Genomic DNA, 22,957 nt, shown 5'->3' with positions numbered 1-22,957 from the left:
TAATACGTGTGCTTTTGGTAAAATGGAGTTACTGCATTTCAATCACCATCAAAGTGCTCAAATCACTATAGTGCTTCATCACTATCCTTACATTTCTTTCTTCCTAGGAAGGAGCAATTTCTCAGGTTGCTTGTTGCTTACATGATGATGATTATGTTGCTGTGGCTACCAGGTAAGAAAACATTTTTTAAGTTATTTTATCTTTTTGTTTGATTTTTTGAGTCACACCCAGTGGATCTCAGGAGTTACTGCTGGCTCTGTGCTCAAAAATGACTCCTGGCAGGCTCGGATACCATGTGGGATGCTGGAAATTGAACCTGGATCAGCTGCATGCAAGGCAAATGCTCTACCTACTGTGCTGTTGCTTCGGGCCCTAAGTTAATTTTTAATACTCTGAACTAGAGATGGTATAGCAGGTAGAACTTTTTTCTTGCATATTGCTGACCTAGGTTTGATTCCTAGAACCACTTACAGTCCCCTGCAAATTGCCAGGAATGACCTATGAATACAGCCAGGAATAAGCCCTGATCACCACCAAGTATGGCCTAAAACCCTAAGAGTATGCTAGCTGATACTTCACCTATCCATGATGAGAAACTATGTGGTTATAGAATATATAATAGGTTGGTTATATATATGTGCTGATAATTTTACATACCATATAAAGTGGATACTGCTATTGATTTTGAATTTTTGCAGTTTCAGTGTTTGAAAACACATGCCTGATTTAAATAGCCAAAAAAAAAAAAAAACCCAACCCTAATATTTACCAAATGTTTTATTTGTGGGGGGGCACACTATTCAGCACTTGGGTTACTTCTGGCTCTGCGCTCAGAAATCACTCCTGGCAGGCTCGGGGGACCTTAGGGAATGCTGGGGATCAAACCTGGTCTACCTGGGTTGGCCACATGCAAGGCAAACGCCCTACCACTGTGGCTCCAAATGTATTTTTTATTATCATTTTGGGACCATATTTGGGGTTGGATAACTAAGCTTAATGGAGTGGTCAGGGAATACTGAGATGACATGTAATGCCAATAATTGGTTGTTTTGCATTAAAAATATTCACTCTGGTCCTTTGAGCTCTCTCCCTGGCTACCCAAATGCACATTATTATTTTATTCATTTATTTGCTTTTGTGTTATACACAGTGGTACTTGAACCATTTTCTGCTCAGTTGCTTCATTGTCACTAATGGTACTTGGATGTCCATGTGGTTCAGGGTTCACACCTGTATACAAAACCCAACCTATTGGTCTCTATACCAAAATGTGTTGTTTTTGTTTTTGTTTTTTGTGTGGACCATGTCCACTTGTACTGAGAGTTTATTTCTTGCTCTGTGCTCACTCCTGGTAGGTCTCAGGGGTGACATTTATAGTGCTGGGCATTTAACCCTGAGGTGGCTCATGTGTGGCAAGTACCAAACTGTTCTCCAGCCCCCACTCCCATTTCATTTTAAATTAGATAATTATGGTTTATATTTGTTAGGGTTTGCGTAGGACATCCCAGTTTGAGCACTTGAGAATCCTGTATCCTAGGGAACTTGTCAGTCACTGAAAAAAGGATGGATTGTTAGTCACTCTAATGTTTATGGAAAATGCCAGTATGAAGCAACAGTATCTCAGTGACTTTGAAAGATAAGAAGAGTACTATAGTTTAGAACAGAGGTTCATAAACTTATTTGGCCTATTGCCCTTTTGGAGAAAACAAAAAGTCACTCTGTCCTCCTAGAAATCTTTCTTTAAGTAAACAAGCATGAAGTTCCCCCAATTGCACCTGAAACTACAACTGTTACGGGTGACTTATGTGAAAAAGAGAGAGGAATCTACTGCTTCTCTCTTTACCTACCTGAGATTGGCTGGGAAGATCTAGGACTGATGTAAGTCTGCCATGAGCTCTGCATGACACAGATCTCATGTCTCACCAGTCCCACAAGCCAGCTGTCAAGCTGCACCTTGCTCTTTTGTTTTTATTCTGCCTGGTGTGGGAAATGATACCTAACACCTGATTTTTAGGTAGCTGTGGACTCAGCAAGGCATTATTCTTTGCAGGAAAGGAAAATCAGTACTAAATATTACCTAGACTTCTTGGGTTTGTTGCCTTCTCTCACAGAAAAAAAATTCAGAAGGATACAAATAGTGAAGTAAACATCTTTTATTTAGGGAACTGAAAAAGGAAAGAGAGCTGAGAGTACATATCTCAGGTGGATATTCAGTTCACCTTTCAGAATGGAAAGCAAGCTGCTTGTTTTCACAAAGTTGGTTTTATATGTTTTTTCCCAAGCTACCTCTACCTGAGGATATCTATCTTGTCTGCTTAGAGTCTGTTGGGAACCGAGTGATTGCATATTAGGTAGGCTGTCTGCCTTGCACACAGTTGAACTGGCTTTGATCCCAACATTCTATATGGCCCCCTGAGTACCACCAGGAGTAATTTCAGAGCAGAGAGGCAGGAATAAGCCCTGAGAACCGCTGGGTGTGGCCCCAAAACAGAACAACAACAACAATTCTGTTGCTATGGCATTGTCAAGGAGAAGAGATAGGAACTATTGATGTTCACATTCATAACCTTATTCCAGTACTTCATTCTTGCTAGAGTTTATCTCTAGAGCCTTCTTTGGGCCTGTGTTAGCATCATTTAGAGTCGTTTCGTTTTGGGTCACACCTGGCCTTGCCCAGGAATTACTCCTGGCTCTGTGCACAGAAATTGCCCCTGGCAGGCTCAGGGGACTATATGGGATGCTGAGGATCAAACTCAGTGCAGCCATGTGCAAGGCAAACACCCTACCTACTGTGCTATTGCTTCAGTCCCTAGAGTCTTATCAGACCTCAGTTCTTGTATCTACAATATATGCATCCTTAAATAATGCTTTTGGCTGCTTCAGGGCTAGTAACAGAGTTACTTCTTCAGATCTCATCTTGGTTTTATGATATCCCAAGAAATCATTGCCACAGGGCTGAAGCAATAGCACAGGGGGTAGGGCATTTGCCTTGCACACAGCTGACTGGTTTCTATCTCTGGCACCCCAAATCCCCAAGCATTACCAGTAATGACCCCTGAGCACAGAGCCAGGAGTAACATTTGACTATCATGAAGTGTGCCCTCAAAACCAAAAAAACCACACAAAATACCCAAAAAACCCAACTCAATGCTAGGGATCCACCCCATCTACTTGTTTGCTTCACAGTCATAATCCCTTGAGGGCAGAATAGAGAATTGCCCACTTTGAGAAACACTGAGACCATCTAATCTGACTGATTTGCTTGACTGAAGCAAGGAAATTACTCCTTTGACCCCTCTATTTTAGGAAGAACAGGAATTCCCATATGTTTACAATATAACTGATTCTGTGAGATAATGCATTTGTATCCTTTTCACATTTTCTAAATTTTATTTCTGTGACTTAATTCTTGCAGTCAAGGTATTGTAGTTGTTTGGGAATTAAATCAAGAGCGTCGTGGGAAACCAGAACGAATTTTTGTGTCTTCAGAACACAAAGGCCGAAAAGTTACTGCCCTCTGTTGGGATACTGCTATTCTGAGAGTTTTTGTAGGTGATCATATGGGAAAAGTGACTGCCATCAAACTGAACACATCCAAACAGGCAAAGGTGAGAGCATTTCAGTTGTTCTTTATGTATGTGGGTAAGTTATGAGGTGTCCCTTTGCAGACTTTGAATTAAATGATAATGATTTAATCTGTTACATTTCTTGAAGAATAGATCTAAAGTTTAGACTTTTTGAGAATTGTGTATGTGATATATAAGATAACTTGCTTTATTGTGATTCTGTAGCAAAATGAATTGTGAGCTAACTTTAGGTTTTTAATTTTTTTCTCTTATCACACCCCATAATTATCTGGAATGACTGACTTAATTATAACTTTCTTTAATAGCATGCTATTTAAAAGGGAAAAATGTGCCTATTTGTTAGTTGTATGAATAAAATGACAACCAGAGAAATGCTACTGATTTCCCGGATTTCTTATTTTTCTTTTTCTTTTCTTTTTTCCCCTTGGTTCCTGTATAAAGATACTCACAGGATTAGGCTTTTGCTTTTGTTTTGTTTTGTCATACCCAGGATTGCTCAGGGCTTACACCTGTTTTTGCACACAGGAATCACTCCTGGTGTTTCTTTGGGGACCATATATGGTTCCAGGATGGGACCAGGGTTTGATGCATGCAAGCAAGCATCCTACCAGATATACTATACTATCTGCCCTACATATATATGATTTCTTTGTTGTTTTGGCCACATCCACTTGTGTTCTGGGTTAGGCTTACTCTTGATTTTGCACTCAAAAAATTTTGTTCATTTGTTTTTGGGGGGGCACACCTGCCAATTTTCAGGGGTTACTCCTGTCTCTGCAGTCAAATCACTTCTGGAAGCTTAAGGAACCATATGGGATGCTGAAGATCAAACCTGCGTTAGCTACATGCCGGCTATGCTATCATTCTGGCCCCACACTCAGAAACTTTTAAAATCCTGGGGCTGGAGCAGTGGCGCAAGCAGTAGGGTGCTTGCCTTGCACGTGCTAACCTAGGACAGACCACAGTTTGATCCCCAGTGTCCCATATGGTCCCCCAAGCCAGGAGCAATTTCTGAGCGCATAGCCAGGAGTAACCCCTGAGCGTCATCGGGTATGGCCCATATCCCCCTCCCCCCAAAATAACCATCAAAAAAACCCACACACAAATAAATTAAGTTTTGACAGATTTTAATTTTTTATTTTGGCATCCAAAGCATGAATATAGACCTAAGTTTTATCCTCTACACCCCATATGGTCCCCTGAGCAGCACCAAGAGTGATCCCTGAACACAGAGCTAGGAGTACTGGGTTTAGCTCTAAAGCAAAACAAACATTTTCTATTTTGCTGTCAAACCTTTTTTTTTTTTTCCGGAGAAATCACTCCTGGCTTGGGGGGCCATATGAGATGCGTGGAGGATCGAACCATGGTTTGTCCTAGGTTAGCACATGCAAGGCAGATGCCCTATCCTTGTGCCACCGCTTCGGCCCCTGCTGTCAAACATTTTAAAAAATAGGAGAGGGATCAGAGAGATAGTGCGGCAAGTGAAGTTCTTACACAGGTTGATCCCAGTCGTTATGCATGTTCCCCTGAACAATACCAGGAATGATCCCTGAGTATAGCCAAGTGTGTGACCCAATAACACTGACTAAGAAAAATGAACAGAAACATTATGTTTATATATAATGATAAATAAACTTTATTTTCTTGTCTTGTACTATCTAGGTAGCTGCTGCATTTGTAATGTTTCCTGTTCAGAATATAACAACTGTTGATTCCTGTGTTGTCCAATTAGATTATTTGGATGGAAGACTACTCATATCTTCACTTACTCGATCCTTTTTGTGTGACACTGAGAGGTATACTGGCCAATCATGAGTCTTAGAATATATAACTTTTAAAACTGGAAAGGATATAATACATTATTTAACCAACTCCCTCATTCAGTTATAAGTTACAAGAGTGAATTCTATAATTTAGTGTGGCACATTAGTTGCACATGCAAGGCCCTGGGTTTGATTACTAGTATCCCCTCAAATTATACTGACACTAATAAGGAACTCTTTAAATATAAATTGATATTACAGAGTACAGAGGAATGAGAAGAGACAAACAGTTCAGTGTGCCTATAAAACAAATATTCACTTTACAATGCAGTCATGTGCCATGGGAGAAGACTAAACAGAAGCCTATTTTGATATGGAATTAGGAAGTCTTTATTCCTTGTTATTTAAATGTATTGCCTCGTGTACTGTTGCTGTTGTCCAAGAATAGACTCTTTCTGCTTTATTTGGTGCCCTTTTCATTACCTGGTTGTCTTTTTTTTTGGGGGGGGGGTCATACAGGAGTGCTCAGGACTTACTCCTGGGTCTTTGCTTAGGGCTCACTCCTGGTGGGCTTGGGAAACTATATGGGGTGCCAAACATTGAACCTTTATTGACTATATGCAGGCAAGCACTATCTACTATATATCACTCTAGTCCCTACCCTTGTTATCTTTTGGGGGGAGTGGGGATTGTTATTGTGCCATAAACGGTGATGCCCAGAGTTTACTCCTTACTCTGTACTCAAGAATGTCTCTTGTATTATTGTATTATTGCTTGTGGGGCAATATGGGGTACGGGGGATCAAACCCAGGTCAGCTGAATACAAGGCAAATGCCCTACTTGCTGTACTATTCTTCCAGCCTAGAGTATATATATTCTTTTTTGAATATATTCTTTTGGGGGCTTAGGATCCACTGATAGCACCACTGGGCCTGATTGTGTGAGTCGCACATTAAATGGAGACTAAATGGCTTAGAGGATGTTGCTGCTCAAGCTTGGTGTTTGATGGACCTTGTAGTGGGCATCAAATTTGGATCCCCTTCTACAGTACATGTGCTCCAGCCCTTTGAGCGCTCTCCGTGCCCCCAGCTTTACAAAGTTCTTACCTTTTTACATGTGTAGGTTTTCAGGTATACCAGGGTCTAATTAAGAAACTTGGCTGAAATTCTTATAAGACCAATGAGTTGAATTAACACTTTAATGCAGCCTTGTTTCAAAAGACCTAGAAACCTTAAAAACAAAAGCTAAGGACCAGAAAGACTGTCTTAACCTTTGTACTATTTCTTGTCCCCATAATTCAGTTTATGAAAAGGAATTCAGAGAGAAAATGTCGGTGGTGGTGCCAAAGCAATAGTATAGTGGGTAGAGCTTTTGATTTGCACAATGCCAACCCAGGTTCGACCCCCAGCATCTGATATAGTCCCCTAAGCATTGCCCAAGAGTAATTCCTGAGTGCAGAGCCAATAGTAATAAATAAAATAAAATAAAATAAAATCAGTGGGATTTTCTGGTGTGTATAATGGTTTTTTTGCACTGGTGTTTTTGATTTGAAAGAGGCTTTCACTTTAATTCTGAGCTTCTGATTGTGCACTTGACTTACATATTGAATGTTAATAGAAGTAGCTTGCTTCCTCTTAATTTCCCTTCAGAAATAATCACCACTCAGAACTAAAATCCTATTTTTACCTTTGTATTTTATTTTTCTTTTCATTTATGCAAATATTAATGCAGGTAGAAAAGGGACATTGTAAGTAGACTTATAATGGCTATCATTTGCATTGCATGTGTTTTTGTTTTGAGGAGTAAGCATGTATTTTCTTTCTTTTGGGTTATAGAGAAAAGTTCTGGAAGATTGGAAACAAAGAAAGAGATGGAGAATTTGGAGCTTGTTTCTTTCCTGTAAGATGTTCTGTAGGCCAGCAACCCTTAATATATTGTGCTCGTCCTGGCTCTAGGATGTGGGAAGTGAACTTTGATGGAGAAGTTATAAGTACACATCAGTTTAAGAAACTTCTTGCAGCTCCACCTCTCCCTGTGATTACATTCAGGTAATGGTTTGTATGGCTTATAGAGGGAAAATTTATGTAATTTACATGAAGGAAGTGATTGGGTTAAGACGGTTAATACGCAGTGTTTTATTTTATTGTAGTCCTGGGGATATAACTCAGTGGTAGAACATTTGACTTGTATCTCCTATACAAGGGGGAATTAAAGAAAAACATTTTTTTTTTTTTTTTTTTTTTTTTTTTTGGTTTTTGGGCCACACCCGGCGGTGCTCAGGGGTTACTCCTGGCTGTCTGCTCAGAAATAGCTCCTTGCGGGCCTGGAGAGATAGCACAGCGGTGTTTGCCTTGCAAGCAGCCAATCCAGGACCTAAGGTGGTTGGTTCGAATCCCGGTGTCCCATATGGTCCCCCGTGCCTGCCAGGAGCTATTTCTGAGCAGACAGCCAGGAGTAACCCCTGAGCAATGCCGGGTGTGACCCAAAAACCAAAAAACAAAAAAAAAGAAATAGCTCCTTGCGGGCACGGGGGACCAAATGGGACACCGGGATTCGAACCAACTACCTTTGGTCCTGGATCGACTGCTTGCAAGGCAAACGCTGCTGTGTGTGTGGGCCTGGAGAGATAGCACAGCGGCGTTTGCCTTGCAAGCAGCCAATCCAGGACCAAAGGTGGTTGGTTTGAATCCCGGTGTCCCATATGGTCCCCCGTGCCCGCCAGGAGCTATTTCTGAGCAGACAGCTAGGAGTAACCCTGAGCACCACCGGGTGTGGCCCAAAAACAAAAAACATTTTATTGTAACTTTCAGGAGTGAAGCAGAAATTTTACTAAAAAAATTCAGAGAGGAGACAGAATTGAATAAAGAGCTTTGTATGCATTTTATGTATGCAGTACATTTGGGTTTGAATCTCAGCACCATGTGATACACTAAGTATGAATGGATGTGACCCTCAAGCACAGAGCCAGGAATAGCCCCTGAACACTGCTAACTGGAAGTCTCCCATTAAAGAAAAGGGGTGGGCTAGGTTAATAGAACAAGGTCATTTGTCTTGCACATGGCAGATCCCAGTTTGCTTCCTGGCATCCCATATGGTCACCCTACCAACGGTGATTTCTGGCTACAGAGACAGGAATAACCCCTGAGCACTGCCAGGTATGGCCCAAAAACTAAATAAAAGAAAAAATATTTTGAGAAAGTAAATGCTTTACTGACTACTTTTACATATTTTAAACAATAATGGTAATATAGTTAGGCTCTAAGTTTGCTTGAGGGCCAGATCTTTTACTGTATTTTAATGTAGTGATTAAATAATTAACAGATGTGTTTACTTCCTAGGTCAGAACCTCAGTATGATCATATAGTTGGATCCCCCCAGTCTTTGTCTTTCCCCAAACTCTTGCATCTTAGGTAAGTTTATCTTTGGAATTCTTTTAAAAGAAAAAAGAATGATTTCTTATTTCTTGCTCAGAGGCAGTCAGCTTTTAAGGTGTTTTCTTCTTTTTTTTTTTAATTCCAAATTATTTTTAGAAAACTAGAGACTGGAGCAATAGTACAGCAGATAGGGCATTGCACATTGCTGACCCAGATTCAGTTCTTTTTTTTTTGTTTGTTTGTTTGTTTTGGCTACACCCGTTCGATGCTCAGGGGTACTCCCAGCTAAGCGCTCAGAAATCGCCCCTGGCTTGGGGGGAACCATATGGGATGCCAGGGGATCGAACCGTGGTCCTTCCTTGGCTAGCACTTGCAAGGCAGACACCATACCTCTAGCGCCACCTCTCCGGCCCCCCAGATTCAATTCTTTGCATCACATATGTCCTTCAGGTACCACCAGGAGTGATCCCTAAGTTCAGATCTAGGAGTAAGCTTTGAGCACTGCTGAGTGTAGTCCCAAAACAAACAAAATATAGGAGATGGCTATATTTCTATGAAGTGTTTTGTGATTTGCCATTTTTTGGTTTGGGGCTACACCTTGCTTTATTCAGGGCTTATTCCTGGCTTTGTGCTCAGGGATCATCCTTGGTGGGACTACAGGGACCATATGAAGTGCTGGGGCTCAAACCAGGTCAGCTGTGTATAAGGCAAACACCAGGCCTACTATACTATTTCTCCAGCCCTATTCCATAAAAGATCATAATATCTACTCTCCTTTCTGTATAAACATACCTAAATTGATTAACACAACTATCAGTAAATGTCTGACAGCAGATATAGGTTATCAGTGAATGTCTGACAGAGCAGATACAGGGACTAATTTGTTTATAACCTCAACTCCCTGTTTTTCGGGAATTTTCACAAAATAACATGCACAAAAAAATCAGCCTTCTATATTCTAACACCAAGGTTCATCAAGTATTCAAGTATCTTCTACTTCGATTGCAAAAGTCCACTACTCAGTGGTAACAGAGTACTACAAAAGGCTGACAGTTGTTCAGCTTGCCAATTCTGGTGTGTGTTTATGGGGGGGGGGTAGGAGAGCGTGTGTGTGTGTGTGTGTGTGTGGGGTAGGAGGGCAGATCCCCTAGCCAGGTGTGTGTGTGTGTGGTGTGAGTGAGGTAGGAGGGCAGATCCCCTAGCCAGGGATCAAACTTTTTTTTTTTTTGGTTTTTGGGTTACACCCGGCAGTACTCAGGGGATACTCCTGGCTCCATGCACAGAAATTGCTCCTGGCAGGCATGGGGGACCATATGGGACATTCGAACCGATGACCTTCTGCATGAAAGGCAAACGTCTTACCTCCATGCTATCTCTCCAGCCCCAGGGATCAAACTTTTTAAACAGGGAGCCAGTTTACTGTCTCTCAGAACATTGAGAGGCTGGACTGTAAGTTTGTTTTTTCTTTTCTTTTCTTTGGTTTTTGGGCCACACCTAGTGACACTCGGGTTACTCCTAACTATGTGCTCAGAAATCACTCCTGGCTTGGGGGGACCATATGGGATGTCAGGGTATCGAACCCCAGTCTGTCCTAGGATAGCGCATGCAAGGCAAATGCCCTACTGCTTGTGCCACCGCTCCAGCCCCATGGACTATAGTTTTAAAATAAGAACTCTGAACAATAGTGGCCTTTGGGCTCAGGATTCCTGCCTGAGTCAGAGAAGTCAAGAGACAAAGAGGAGGAGGGGAATCGGAGAGTCCACACGTTCCACACATGCACACTGCAGGCTGGGATAAGTCGGCTGCTAAGTAGGGTAGACTGTGGCATTTAAAACACTGGGTAGGCTGGATAAATGTCCTTGTGGGCCACATATGGCCTATGGGTTGTAGTTTGAGGACCCCTTCCCTAGCAGTGCTCAAGAAGGCTGGGGTCACTCTTGGCTCTTAGCCAGTATTGAGTACAGTGTCAGAGTCCTGCAGTGCAGTGCTACCACCAAACCTACCCTGGGGGTGCTCGGAAGCCTCCAGGTCTACAACTGGGATTCAGGGTGTTATGCTATAGTAAGGATTGATATAAGAGGCAGTAGGATACTAGAATTCAATCCCTGGCACCAAATGGTCCCTACGCACATGAGGAGTGGCCTTGGAGAACAAAGCTAAAAATACCAAAGCCTTGGGGCCAGAGTGATAGCACTGTGGTAGGGCGTTTGCCTTGCATACTGCCGACCCAGGAAGGGTCAGGTTTGATCCCTAGCATCCCATTTGGTCCCCCAGGCTTACCAGGAGCAATTTCTGATTACATAGCCAGTAGTAACCCCTGAGCACTCCTAGGTATGGCCCTAAAACAAATAAATGAACAAAAACAAACAAAAAAGTAGCAAAGCCAAAAAACCAGGGGTGTGGCCCAAAACCCACCCCACAAATTTTTTTTTTTTTTTTTGCATTTATTTGTTTTTGGTTTTTGGGTCACATCTGGCAGTGCTCGGGTTGTTCCTGGCTCCTACACTCAGAAATCGCTTCTGGCAGGCTTGGGGGACCATATGGGATGCCGGGATTCAAACCACCATCCTTCTGCATGTAAGGCAAATGCCCTACCTCCATGCTATGTCTCTGGTCCCCTACCCCACAATTCTTTTAAATATCACTTAACATGTTAACTAGTTATTCCTAATTAACATGTATTTATGTTATACTACGTACACTAAAGTACTTTAAAGTACATTCAATGGAAAGCAATATAAATTCATAAATTATCTTGATAATTACTGGGGAAAGTTATTTATATGCCCATAATGAAATGGAGCATATTAAAAATTCTTCCTTTATAGTGCCTATCATCGCTTATAATTACATACTCATACAATAATTATGCCTGTCTTAATTCTAGACTAAGTTCTATGAAAGCTGTGTTGGTTTTGCTCACTGTTTTATTGTCAGTGATTGGCAGAAAGCCTGGTACCTAATAGACCTTATAAATACTTATGAACCAGAGCATGGAATGTAGGTTGTACGGAAGACCCAGGCAGGCCTCAGGCCATATTTTCTAATAGTGCAGCCAATCTGCTCTGTTCTTGTAGTTACTCTTTTGAGTTAAACTATTTTGAGCTTCTCTATAGTACCTGCTATCACAAACAAAGCCCTTAGTTAACTGGCTGTGCCTCCTCCTCCTGAGCCTTAAGTAATAATTAGTGTTACTTTGAGGTCTTTGTTCTTATCTCCAGCATTTGCTTATTTCCTCACCAGTTTTAGTTTATACATTATTGTTTACATTGCATTAGAATATAGTTTCCCATATTTATGTATCCATCATCCTCCAATTAATATATTAATATATTCTTTTTTTTTTTTTTTTTTGGTTTTTGGGCCACACCCTGTGACGCTCAGGGGTTACTCCTGGCTATGCGCTCAGAAGTTGCTCCTGGCTTCTTGGGGGACCATATGGGACGCCGGGGGATCGAACCGCGGTCCGTCCTAGGCTAGCGCAGGCAAGGCAGGCACCTTACCTCCAGCGCCACTGCCCGGCCCCATATTAATATATTCTTTTTTTTTTTTTTTTTGGTTTTTGGGTCACACCAGGCAGTGCTCAGGGGTTACTCCTGGCTCTATGCTCAGAAATCACTCCTGGCAGGCTCAGGGGACCATATGGGATGCCGGGATTGAACCACTGTCCTTCTGTATGCAAGGCAAACACCTCACCTCCATGCTATCTCTCCGGCCCCATATTAATATATTCTTACCAACACCATATTGACAGCTCCTTGGCTGTAGGCACAATGTTATCTATATAGAAAGCTAAAATAGACAATTCGGCAAATTTTAATTGGTGCCTTGAAGCCAAGGAAATAGCTTGGTGGTCGGGAGTACATGTGTTGGATGCATGAGATTGGAGTTTCAACCTTGGCATCATGGAGGGTAGCCATAGAGGCCCCAGGTACTACTGGTATAGGGGCCCTGGAGAACCTCTGGTACCACTGTAGGGACCATGGTGTTCTTTGGTACTACAAGGCCTAAGGACACCTCTGTATCCCCTGGAGGGTGTTGGGAAAGGGGGCTGATCCTTGTGGTGTACCCCACATTTGGGTGCTTAGGTCCAGTCGAGTCCTGGGTGTTCCCAGAGCTAAGTGCTGGGCAAACATTATAACCTTTCTGTCTCTCTTTCTCTCACTGACTGGTTTTATTTAGATTGCTATTCATAAGGAATCAGTTTTAGTATCAGTCATCATCCTGGTTGGTTTTTTTTTATCCAGGATCCTCTGGCTTCCTGTTTTTCCTATGGCTCCTAGTTTTTATTTTTGTGTGTGTTTGGATCACATTTGAGTACAGGACTATTCCTGACCTGTTGCTTTTAGTGATGCTTGAGTAATGATGCAATGTTGGAGATTGAACCAGGGCTTCTGTATACAAAGCAAATGCTCTAGCCCATAAACTATCACCTTTTTTCTGTAGTACATTGACATGACTGGGCAGCCGGAACAATAGTACAGTAGATAAGGTGTTTTCCTTGCATGTAACAGTTCTGGGTTTAATCCCTGGTACCTCATAAGGTGCCCTGGTTGTGCCAGGACTAATTCCTGAGTGCAAAACCAGGAGTAAGCCCTAAGCAAAGCTGGGTATTCTCCATATCCCCACCTCTAAAAAGTTGGGAATGGCCTGCAAAGTACAGGACTTGTTAAAGTACTTAATTTGTGACTGTGCTGGTTTGCTCCCTAGTCCCACAGAGAGCATCCTCCTGTCTACAGCACAGAGGGGCTGAAGAAATGGTATGGCCGGTAGGGCATTTGCCTTGCACTTAGCTGCCTAGGTTCAATCCTGGCATCTCACGTGGTCTCCTCAAGCACTACCAGGAATGACTTCTAGTTGTAGCACTAAAACAATAAATAGACAGGAAAAAAAATAAAACAACCTCTTTATTTAGATATCCTGTGATACTAGTAGGCTGACTACTACTATGAAATTTTGAGGTATCACATTGGCTACTTTCAGCCTAGTTGTTATGTCGAACCCAAAACAAGCAGTCCCCCAACTTTCTCTTTCTTTTCACCAAACCCTTTTACTTGTAAAAATCCATCTGGATAGGTACTTTAGTCTCTCACTTGACCTCTCCCCTCCTAGTTGAATTTGTACTAGAATAAAGAGATTTTTGGTTTGGCTTGATGTGCGAATTTAGACCATGAGGTGAGAAGCCAACCTGACTCCATGATTATCTTCTAACTGATGTCTTTAGACCCATTCACTCAGGTTGGAAATACAGTGCATGAGGTGATTTCACACTATGTGGTATCAGACCCTTTTCATTTTGGCAGAAGAGAAAATCATATGGGACATAGAGGGTAAAAAGAAGTTCTCAAACTCTTATTGTAATAACATTAATTATTGCTGTTCTGGGAACCTGGAGAGATAGTACAGTGGGCAGGGTACTTGTCTTTCATGTAGCTGACTCAGATTAAATCCCTGGCATCCCACATGGTATCCTAAACCCTGCCAGGAGTGGTCTTCAAGCATAGAACTAGAAGTAACCGAAGATTACAAATGGGTGTGCCATATGGACCTTTCCTAGAAAATAATTAATGTGTATAGGTATATAGATGAATTTTTTTCCTTATTAGGCACCATATTTTAGTGTACTGTTAAAGACAGAAAGTGGTAATGGGATTTTTCTGACTGGGTTGCTGTTCTGTTGTCTTGATTTTTTTTTAATTTGGTCTATAACTCAGTATTGCTCAAGGGTTATTCCTGGCTCTATACACCAGAATCACTCCTGGTCGCGCTCAAGAGACCATATGGGGTGCCAGGAATTGAACCCAGGTTGGCCTCATGCAAGGCAAGTGCCTTACAGCTGTCCTGTGACTCTGGCCCTTATAGTCTGGTTTAAAAGCTGAAGTGCAAGTATGAATTCAGGGAGTCACTATATAAGACATCTATCTCACCATACTAGAATTAAAAGACATCTATCTCATCATACTAGAATCATCCTGATTTATTTTTATTTGCAGCGAGCATTGTGTGCTGACTTGGACAGAAAGAGGAATTTATATTTTTATTCCTCAGAATGTTCAAGTTCTTCTTTGGAGTGAAGTTAAAGGTAATTATATTTTACTTTCTTACATAATTTTTAATATCATTCTTGTGAAAGACTTAATTATTATTGGAACAGTCTCTTACAGTATAAGAAATGGAAAAAAATGAGGTGACATTTCTTTTAAAGATTAAATTAACTAATTTTTCCCAATGTCAGGTATTTCTCAAAGATACATATATCAGTTTGTGTTCAGTTTAGTTTTTCAGAGTAATTTAAAATGAAATGAAATTATCACTCTTTTATAAATATTTCCTACCTCATCTAAGAATTGAGTTAGTTCCTTTTCCTGCATATTACCCCGAGTCATTACCCTATTAGGAGTTTTGTATTTTAATAATACAAAAACTCCAAAAAGTCCTTGAGGGAACAGTAGAAACTGGATGTCACTGAGAGAAAATTAATATGTGTTTTTCAGTTTAAACTAGAAACGGTACAAATTTAGCATCTTATTATTGTTGCTTGGAGTGTTTTGATATTTGGAGTTATTTTCTAGGGTTGTTTTTGGGTTTTTTTGTGGTTTTTGGGTCACACCCGGCAGTGCTCAGGGGTTATTTCTGGCTCCAGGCTCAGAAATTGCTCCTGGCAGGCACAGGGGACCATATGGGACGCTGGGATTGAACCGATGACCTCCTGCATGAAAGGCAAACGCCTTATCTCCATGCTATCTCTCCGCCCCGTTTTGTTTTTTTTGTTTGTTGCTTGGGCCACACCTGGTGATGCTCAGAAGTTACTCCTGGCTACGTGCTCAGAAATAGCTCCTGGCTTGGAGTACTGAGGATCAAACTGAGGTTTGTCCTGGGTTAGCCACATGTAAGGCAAGCGCCCTACTGCTGCCCTACCACTCCGGCCCTAGTTTTTAAGACATTAAAAAAAGATATTGGGGGGGCCGAAGCGGTGGTGCAAGCGGTAAGGTGTATGCCTTGCCCGTGCTAGCCTAGAATGGACTAGCCTAGGACGAATCACGGTTCAGTCCCCCGGTGTCCCATTTGGTCCCCCTAGCCAGGAGTAACCACTGAGCGTCACCGGGTGTAGCCCAAAAACAAACAAACAAAAAAATATAGGATGGAGCAATGGCACTGTGGTAGGGCATTTGCCTCCAGGATAAACCTTGATTTGATCCCCTGGCGGCATCTCATATGGTCTCCTGAGGAGCGATTTCTGAGTGCAGGGCCAGGAGTAACCCCTGAACATCACCAAGTGTGGCCCAAAAAACAAAAAAAAAAAAAAGGGAACTTAACATATTTGATACACTGATTTCTGTGGGTTAAATTCTCTTAAGAGGGCCGGAGAGATAGCATGGAGGTAAGGCGTTTGCCTTTCATGCAGGAGGTCATCGGTTGGAATCCCGGCGTCCCATATGGTCCCCTGTGCCTGCCAGGAGCAATTTCTGAGCCTGGAGCCAGGAATAACCCCTGAGCACTGCCGGGTGTGACCCAAAAAAAAAAAAAATTCTCTTAAGAGTCTCACATGATGGGGTCGGAGTAGTGACACAAGCGGCAAGGTGTTTGCCTTGCATGCCCTAACCTAGGACAGGTCGCAGTTTCATCCCCTGGTGTCCCTTATGGTCCCCCAAGCCAAGAGTGATTTCTGAGCACATAGCCAAGAGTAACCCCTAAGCATCACCAGGTGTGGGCCCATAAAAAGTGTCACATGAAAATTAACTTCTTAAATCCTCCTCTCATTTTGCTTTGGGGCCACATCCAGCAGTGCTCAGGGTTTATTCCTTGCTCTGCACTCTGTAATCACTCTTGGCAGACTCTGAGGAAATTATGGGATGCTGAGGATTAAATTTGGGCCAGCTGTGTACAAGGCAAGCACCCTACCACTGTACTATCTCTCTAGCTCCATTAAATCCTCCTTTCATGACATGATACAAGTATCTTATGAATTGTTTGTGACTTACACACAGTGTAAAAATCCTCTTGGTGTCAGATTGAGACTCAGAAATGTTATAGTTGGGTCTGTATTGTAGAATGCTCTTTTTAAATTTCAAATTCTTTTTCTTTGAAAGAAATTTGCATTTCTGCATTTCATATTGGGGAAATATTTTTCTGAATGTTTCATTCTTGATGTATTTTAGTGTCTAATATGTGATTTCATTGAAATGCAAGAGAGCTAGAAAAATATTATATCAGATAAGGTACTTGCTTTGCACACAGCTGTCCTGGATTTAATCCCCAGCACAATATATGGTTCCTTACATATGGAGCCCAGCAGGAGTGATTCCTGAGTACATAGAGCCAGGATTAAGTTTTGAGCATAACTGGTTATGCCCTCCCCCCAAAATAATATCCCCAAAATTAAGAAATGTGAGTTTAAAAAAAATAAGAATATTCAAGCAAAACCCCATGGAAAGTGAATTAGAATCATTTTAGTCCTTTCAAAAATGGGAGAGGACTATTTGGTTAACATCCTATATGTTTGCCCTCTGGTTTTTATAGATATTCAGGATGTGGCTGTCTGCAAAAATGAATTGATTTGTTTGCACTTAAATGGGAAAGTCTCTCATCTTTCATTACTATCTGTGGAACGCTGTGTGGAACGTCTGCTAAAGAGAAGCCTATGGAACCTAGCTGCTCGCACTTGCTGTCTTTTCCAAAATTCTATCATTGCCAGCAGAGTGAGTTAGAAAACTTATAAATTTATCTGCACTGTTAAAACAAGCTTCGCTTGGAGAATTGTATTCTAAAATTTTTTTTGTTTGTTTTTGGGGCCACACCGTTTGATGCTCAGGGGTTACTCCTGGCTAAGTGCTCAGAAATTGCCCCTGGCTTGGGGGACCATATGGGACGCAGAGGGATCGAACCTCGGTCCTTCCTTGGCTAGCGCTTGCAAGGCAGACACCTTACCTCTAGTGCAACCCCTCCGGCCCCGTATTCTAAAAAATGTGTCTTTATTAATTTTTCCTATATATGACCTATATAAGGCAACAGTAAATCCAAAAAAAAAAAAAGTATGACACAGTGTCGGAAAGAGAGTTCAGTTGGTGGGGCTGCTTATCTTCCATTCAACTGATCTAGGTATGACCCCTGATCACAGAGCCAGGAGTTAACCCTGAGCAATGCCTGGTGTGGCCCAAAAACAAGACATTAAAAAAAAAAAAAGTATGACAGGGCCAGAGAGATAGCACAGTAGTAGGGCATTTGCCTTGCACACAGCCAACCCATGACAGACACTGGTTCTAATTCCGGCATCCCATATCATCCCCCGGGCCTGCCAGGATCCATTTCTGAGCCCAGAGCCAGGAATAACCCCTGAGCGCTGCCGCGTGTGGCCTAAAAACCAAAGAAAAGAATAAAGGAAAAAGTATGATATATACATTAAGGAGTAAGTGGAGTTAGAAAAAAGGGTATACTTTTCATTTTCATATTTAATGGTATGCTTTCCATTAAGTGTATATATTATATATCAAGCATACAAATTATTTGAATTTCACGGCTTATGTTAAGGAGGAGGGACAGTTGTATATATAATAACTTAATTAAGTACTTAATTACTAAGATAATTCTCAATTAAGTCTTTATTAGCTTATTAAGTCTTTGTTTGTTTGTTTGTTTTGGGCCATACCCCAATTTGCTCAAGGCTTGGGAACCACATAGGGCACTAGGCATTGAACCCAGGTCAGCCGCGTGCAAGGCAAGTAATAAGTGCCTTATCAGCTGTACTATTGCTTTGGTCCCTGTTACTATTTTTTTTCCTTTTTTATTCTTTTTTTTTTGGTTTTTCGGGCCACACCTGTTTGATGCTCAGGGGTTACTCCTGGCTAAACGCTCAGAAATCGCCCCTGGCTTGGGGGGACCATATGGGACTTCGGGGGATCGAACCAAGGTCCTTCCTTGGCTAGCGCTTGCAAGGTAGACACCTTACCTCTAGTGCCACCTCGCCGGCCCCAACCTTTTTTTATTCTTTATTTTTATTTTTATGTTGTTTTTGGGCCATACTTGCTAATACTCTAGGGCTATTCCTGGCTTTACACTGAGTGTTATTTCTGGCTTTACACTTCTAATAGTGCTCAGGGACAATATGGGATGCTGGGGATTGAACCTATATTGGCCATGTGCAAGGCAAGTGCCAGCCCGCTATACAATTGCTCTAGAACCTCCTGTTAAATCTTATTTAAAACATTTTTCCCTTTTTGAGGGGGAGAGGCACAGAATGATATTGCAAACACCAAAATTTTTTTTGTATTCTCCCTTTCCCTTTTCTTTGTTCTTGTTGAGATGGCCAACGGCTGACAGTCACATTGCTGGCTGTGGTGCTTGTGTACTTGACTCTGGGGGGGAGGTGTCAAACAATTGTGGTCTTTGCATACATACTTATTGGGGTTGCATTAATTTTTACTTACATATTCTGATTGTAGTGCTTACAGGAGTCACTGTACTAGAGTGGCATGCTGGCCACAGAGAATGCATATCTTTGAGATCATGCTCATCTGATTAGGATGCTCCAGAGGTTGATTGTGTTTGGGATCCCAGATAGCAGAAGTGCCAGGACTATACCCCAAGAACACAAGGTCATGTCTTTAAGGTTACAGGACAAGTTTAAGTTACTGAGCCATTCCTTAGTCGCAGCTTGTTAAGCTTTGGTTTTGTCTTAATTTGGAGTTGGGTCCTGAACAGTCCTGAGGATACCCTGGAGGTCCTGTTTGGCCAACTGGGCCAATGCAAGGATAAGGATGGTGTACTGCTCAGACCCTATAGTTCTCTGACCTCTCTGGTTGTACCTGCAATTCTTGGGGGACTATGTGGTACTGAGGATCTAGTTGACATTGACCATATGCAAATCTTGTACCTTATCACCCTGTATTATCACTCTGGTCCTTGACTCTTTTCAAACCCCTTTTAGGTTTTGTGTTTTTCAGTATAGTTGGTCATTTGGATATAGATTATTACAAATGATGTATTTTTCAATTGGGTTTCTGTTATCCATTTATTTTAGGGAAGAAAATCTTTGACTATAGATAAAGTAGAGCATTTGAAATCTCAGCTGGACCTCACAACCTATAAGGATCTAATTTCTCAACTAGAAGATTTGATCTTAAAATTTGAACCATTGGATTCAGCTTGCAGTAGTAGAAGAAGCTCTATTTCATCACATGTAGGTATTTTCCGTTTTAAATAGTTTTATTTCAAAATAATAAAAAATAAAATAAAATAAAATAAAAATAAAATAATAAAAAAATTAAAAATAAATAAATAAATAGTTTTATTATAGAGTCAGAGCGATATAGCTGGTAGGCACTTCCTTGCATACAATTAAACTGAGCTCAATCCCTGACATCTGAGACCACAGGAGTTATGTCTGAGCTTAGACCCTGGAGTTATTTTAACCCTGAGTATCACCAGTTGTGACTCAAAAACAAAAAAATAAAAACTAAATAGTTTTACTATAGAGTAATATTTGTCTACTCCAGGTTATGCCCATATTTAGGATACCAAAACACTTAGACGATGAATTTGGGGGAGGGTTTCACTATGAATTTTTCAGTTGTTGGGAAATTCAATGAAATCTCCATTTATGTGTGTCTTAGTGCCGCTTTTTTTTTTTTTTTAACTTTATTGATTGATTGATTTTTGGGCCACACCCAGTGGTAATGGGTTACTCCTGGCTCTGCACTCAGAAATAGCCCCTGGCAAGCTGGGGGACCATATGGGATGGGGAATCGAACTAAGCAGCTTTATGCAAGGCAAATGCCCTACAGCTGTGCTGTCTCTTCGGCCCCAGTGCAAAATTTTGTTTTGCTGTTGCTTTTTTTCTTCACAGATTTTCTTCATACAGCCTCCAGTACAAGTAAGGTAATGTGAATTTGTGTGCATCATGTTAATTTGAGTCTGCAGCTCATTTTTGTCTTATTTCAAAGTTATTCTATTGCCAGCTTTATGAAATATTCTATTGAATATCTAGAGAAATTGTTTCGTTTTGGGGTTACACTTGACTCTTGACTTAGCACTTAGGAATAACTTCTATTGATGCTCCAAGGGTCATGGGATTAAGCCTGGTTCAATTGCATGCAAATCAAATGACTTACCTGCTCTATTATTATTCTAGACTCTAGAGAAATATTAGTTAGCACACCTCTGAACATATGAGAGAGAAACAACTGCGGAATGCCTTCGCTCACCCATTTGTTTAACAAGCCATTATTTATTTTACTTATTTTGAAAAAATAAATATTCCTGCTATGCTTTTGATCCATATGTTTGGGTTTTTTGTTTTGTTTTTGGGACAGACTCAGCAGTGTTCAGGGGTTCCTCCTGACTCTGCACTAAGAGATCATTCCTGGCAGAGTTTGGGGGGGACCATATGGGATGCCGAGGAGAGAATGCAAATCGACCAGACACAAGACAAGTGCCCTACTCTCTTTACAATCTCTCTGGCCCACTTTGGATTTATATGACACTGAGATGGAACCTAGGTCTTCTGTATATAAGTATGGGCTTCTGCCCTTAGAGCCATCTCCTGGCTCCTTAATTGCTTATTTTTATTCTTGGGCTCAAGAGATAGTACCCCATTTGTATAGGGATTGCCGTGCATATGGCCCATCCTAGTTCATTTCTCTGAGCATTGCCAAATATGACCCAAAACTCCTCTCTAAAACCAAAATGTTTGAAGCTTTTGGGAGAGCACTATGGATTAAGTCCTAGGATCAAAAACAAGCATATTCTCTACCACTGAGCTACATCCCCTGCCTCAAAATTATTACTGAATTGTTATTTTCAGCATTGGTTTTTCTCTTTAAAATGCTATGTTGTATTAGAAGGAAGGTCTTCCTCTGACTTTTTTAAAAATTTATTTTATATTCTTGCTTATTTTTATTTTTTTAGTTTTTGGTTTTTGGGTCACACCTGGCAGTGCTCAGGGGCTACTCCCGGCTCTATGCTCAGAAATCACTCCTGGCAGGCTCAGGGGACCATATTGGATGCCGGGATTCAAACCACCGACCTTCTGTATGCAAGGCAAACACCCTATCTCCATGCTACCTCTCTGGTCCCCCTGTAACTTTTTTGGAATTATTTTTACTCCTAGGAAAGTTTCAGCATCCTGGATTCAGGAATTTATCGTGTTATTAGTAGTAGAAGAGGCAGTCAGTCTGAAGAAGATTCTTGTTCACTTCATAGCCAAACACTCTCTGAAGATGAGAGACTGAAAGAATTCATGTCACATCAAGAAGAGGACCAAACTGAGCAGGGTTACAGTTCACACAGAAACGAAGGTGATAAATGTGTCTCATGTTGATTGCTGATGAGAATGTTATTTTCTGTTTGCCATAATTATCTTTTGTGGGGTGAGGGGAAGGGGATTGATCCATTGATGCTCAGGGCTTACTCCTGATGTCAGGGATCAAACCTGGGTTGGCCACATGCCAGGCCAGTGCCATACTCACTGTATTGTATCATTCTGGCCTTTTCCATGATTATCTTGTGCATAGAAATTTCTGTAAGAAATTGTTAATTTGTAGTTTGGCTTTTTTTGTTTTTTGTTTTTTTTGTTATTTTGGGCCACACCCGGTGACACTCAGGGGTTACTCCTGGCTGTGTGCTCAGAAATCGATCCTGGCTTGGGGGACCATATGGGACACTGGGGGATCAAATTCCAGGCCATCCTAGGCTTGAGTGCGAAAGGCAGCTTACTTTATGGCCAGCATCACCGCTCCAGTCTCTGTAGTTTGTTTATGTACTTTTCATATAGATTTATGGATCCTCTTGCCACTAGATATGGGTTTGTATTTCAGTGTTTTATTTCACCCTTTCATGATCAATGACCTAATTTTTATCATGCATCAAAGTATTGGAAAGGTTAATAAGAAAGAAGGTTATTAACCAGAAGAGTAGAATGTGTTTATTCTGACTTAACCAGATTATTTTCCATTAGGAATGAAAAATTACTACAGTTTTGGGGGTCATTGCCTTCTTTCTTTGATGTTCAAGCATTCCTGTGACTGAACTGTTAAGAAGAGATTAATAGAGACTCTAAGCTTCCTTTTTGACTTATGGGGATTCAGGGTTAGTAGGAAAATGAAGGTACCTGCCTTAGTGTTTTACCTATGGACCATCCCATGCATCTTGTAAACCTGTGTCCTGTTCATTTTTATCTGGTTCAGTTGTGATTTTTTAAAAATAATATCTTTATTTAAGTACCATGATTGCAAACAT

At 41.3% G+C, this 22,957-nt stretch overlaps 1 protein-coding gene across 1 annotated transcript in view; it reads left to right on the top strand.

Annotated features, from left to right (window-relative positions):
• Positions 1-22,957, top strand: part of HPS5 (HPS5 biogenesis of lysosomal organelles complex 2 subunit 2) — a 54,003-nt gene that overhangs the window by 10,059 nt on the left and 20,987 nt on the right. Inside the window, exons 4-12 of the mRNA XM_049780992.1 lie at positions 108-172; positions 3,417-3,609; positions 5,251-5,384; positions 7,187-7,399; positions 8,690-8,761; positions 14,719-14,807; positions 17,246-17,424; positions 19,743-19,901; positions 21,831-22,017. Coding sequence (XP_049636949.1) covers positions 108-172; positions 3,417-3,609; positions 5,251-5,384; positions 7,187-7,399; positions 8,690-8,761; positions 14,719-14,807; positions 17,246-17,424; positions 19,743-19,901; positions 21,831-22,017 — 1,291 coding nt within the window. The remainder of the gene's footprint in view (positions 1-107; positions 173-3,416; positions 3,610-5,250; positions 5,385-7,186; positions 7,400-8,689; positions 8,762-14,718; positions 14,808-17,245; positions 17,425-19,742; positions 19,902-21,830; positions 22,018-22,957) is intronic.

This window comes from Suncus etruscus, chromosome 9 (assembly GCF_024139225.1).
Source record: "Suncus etruscus isolate mSunEtr1 chromosome 9, mSunEtr1.pri.cur, whole genome shotgun sequence".
NCBI lineage: Eukaryota > Metazoa > Chordata > Mammalia > Eulipotyphla > Soricidae > Suncus > Suncus etruscus.
The sequence above is the reverse complement of the archived record's forward strand: the minus strand, read 5'-3'. Positions and strand labels throughout refer to the sequence as shown.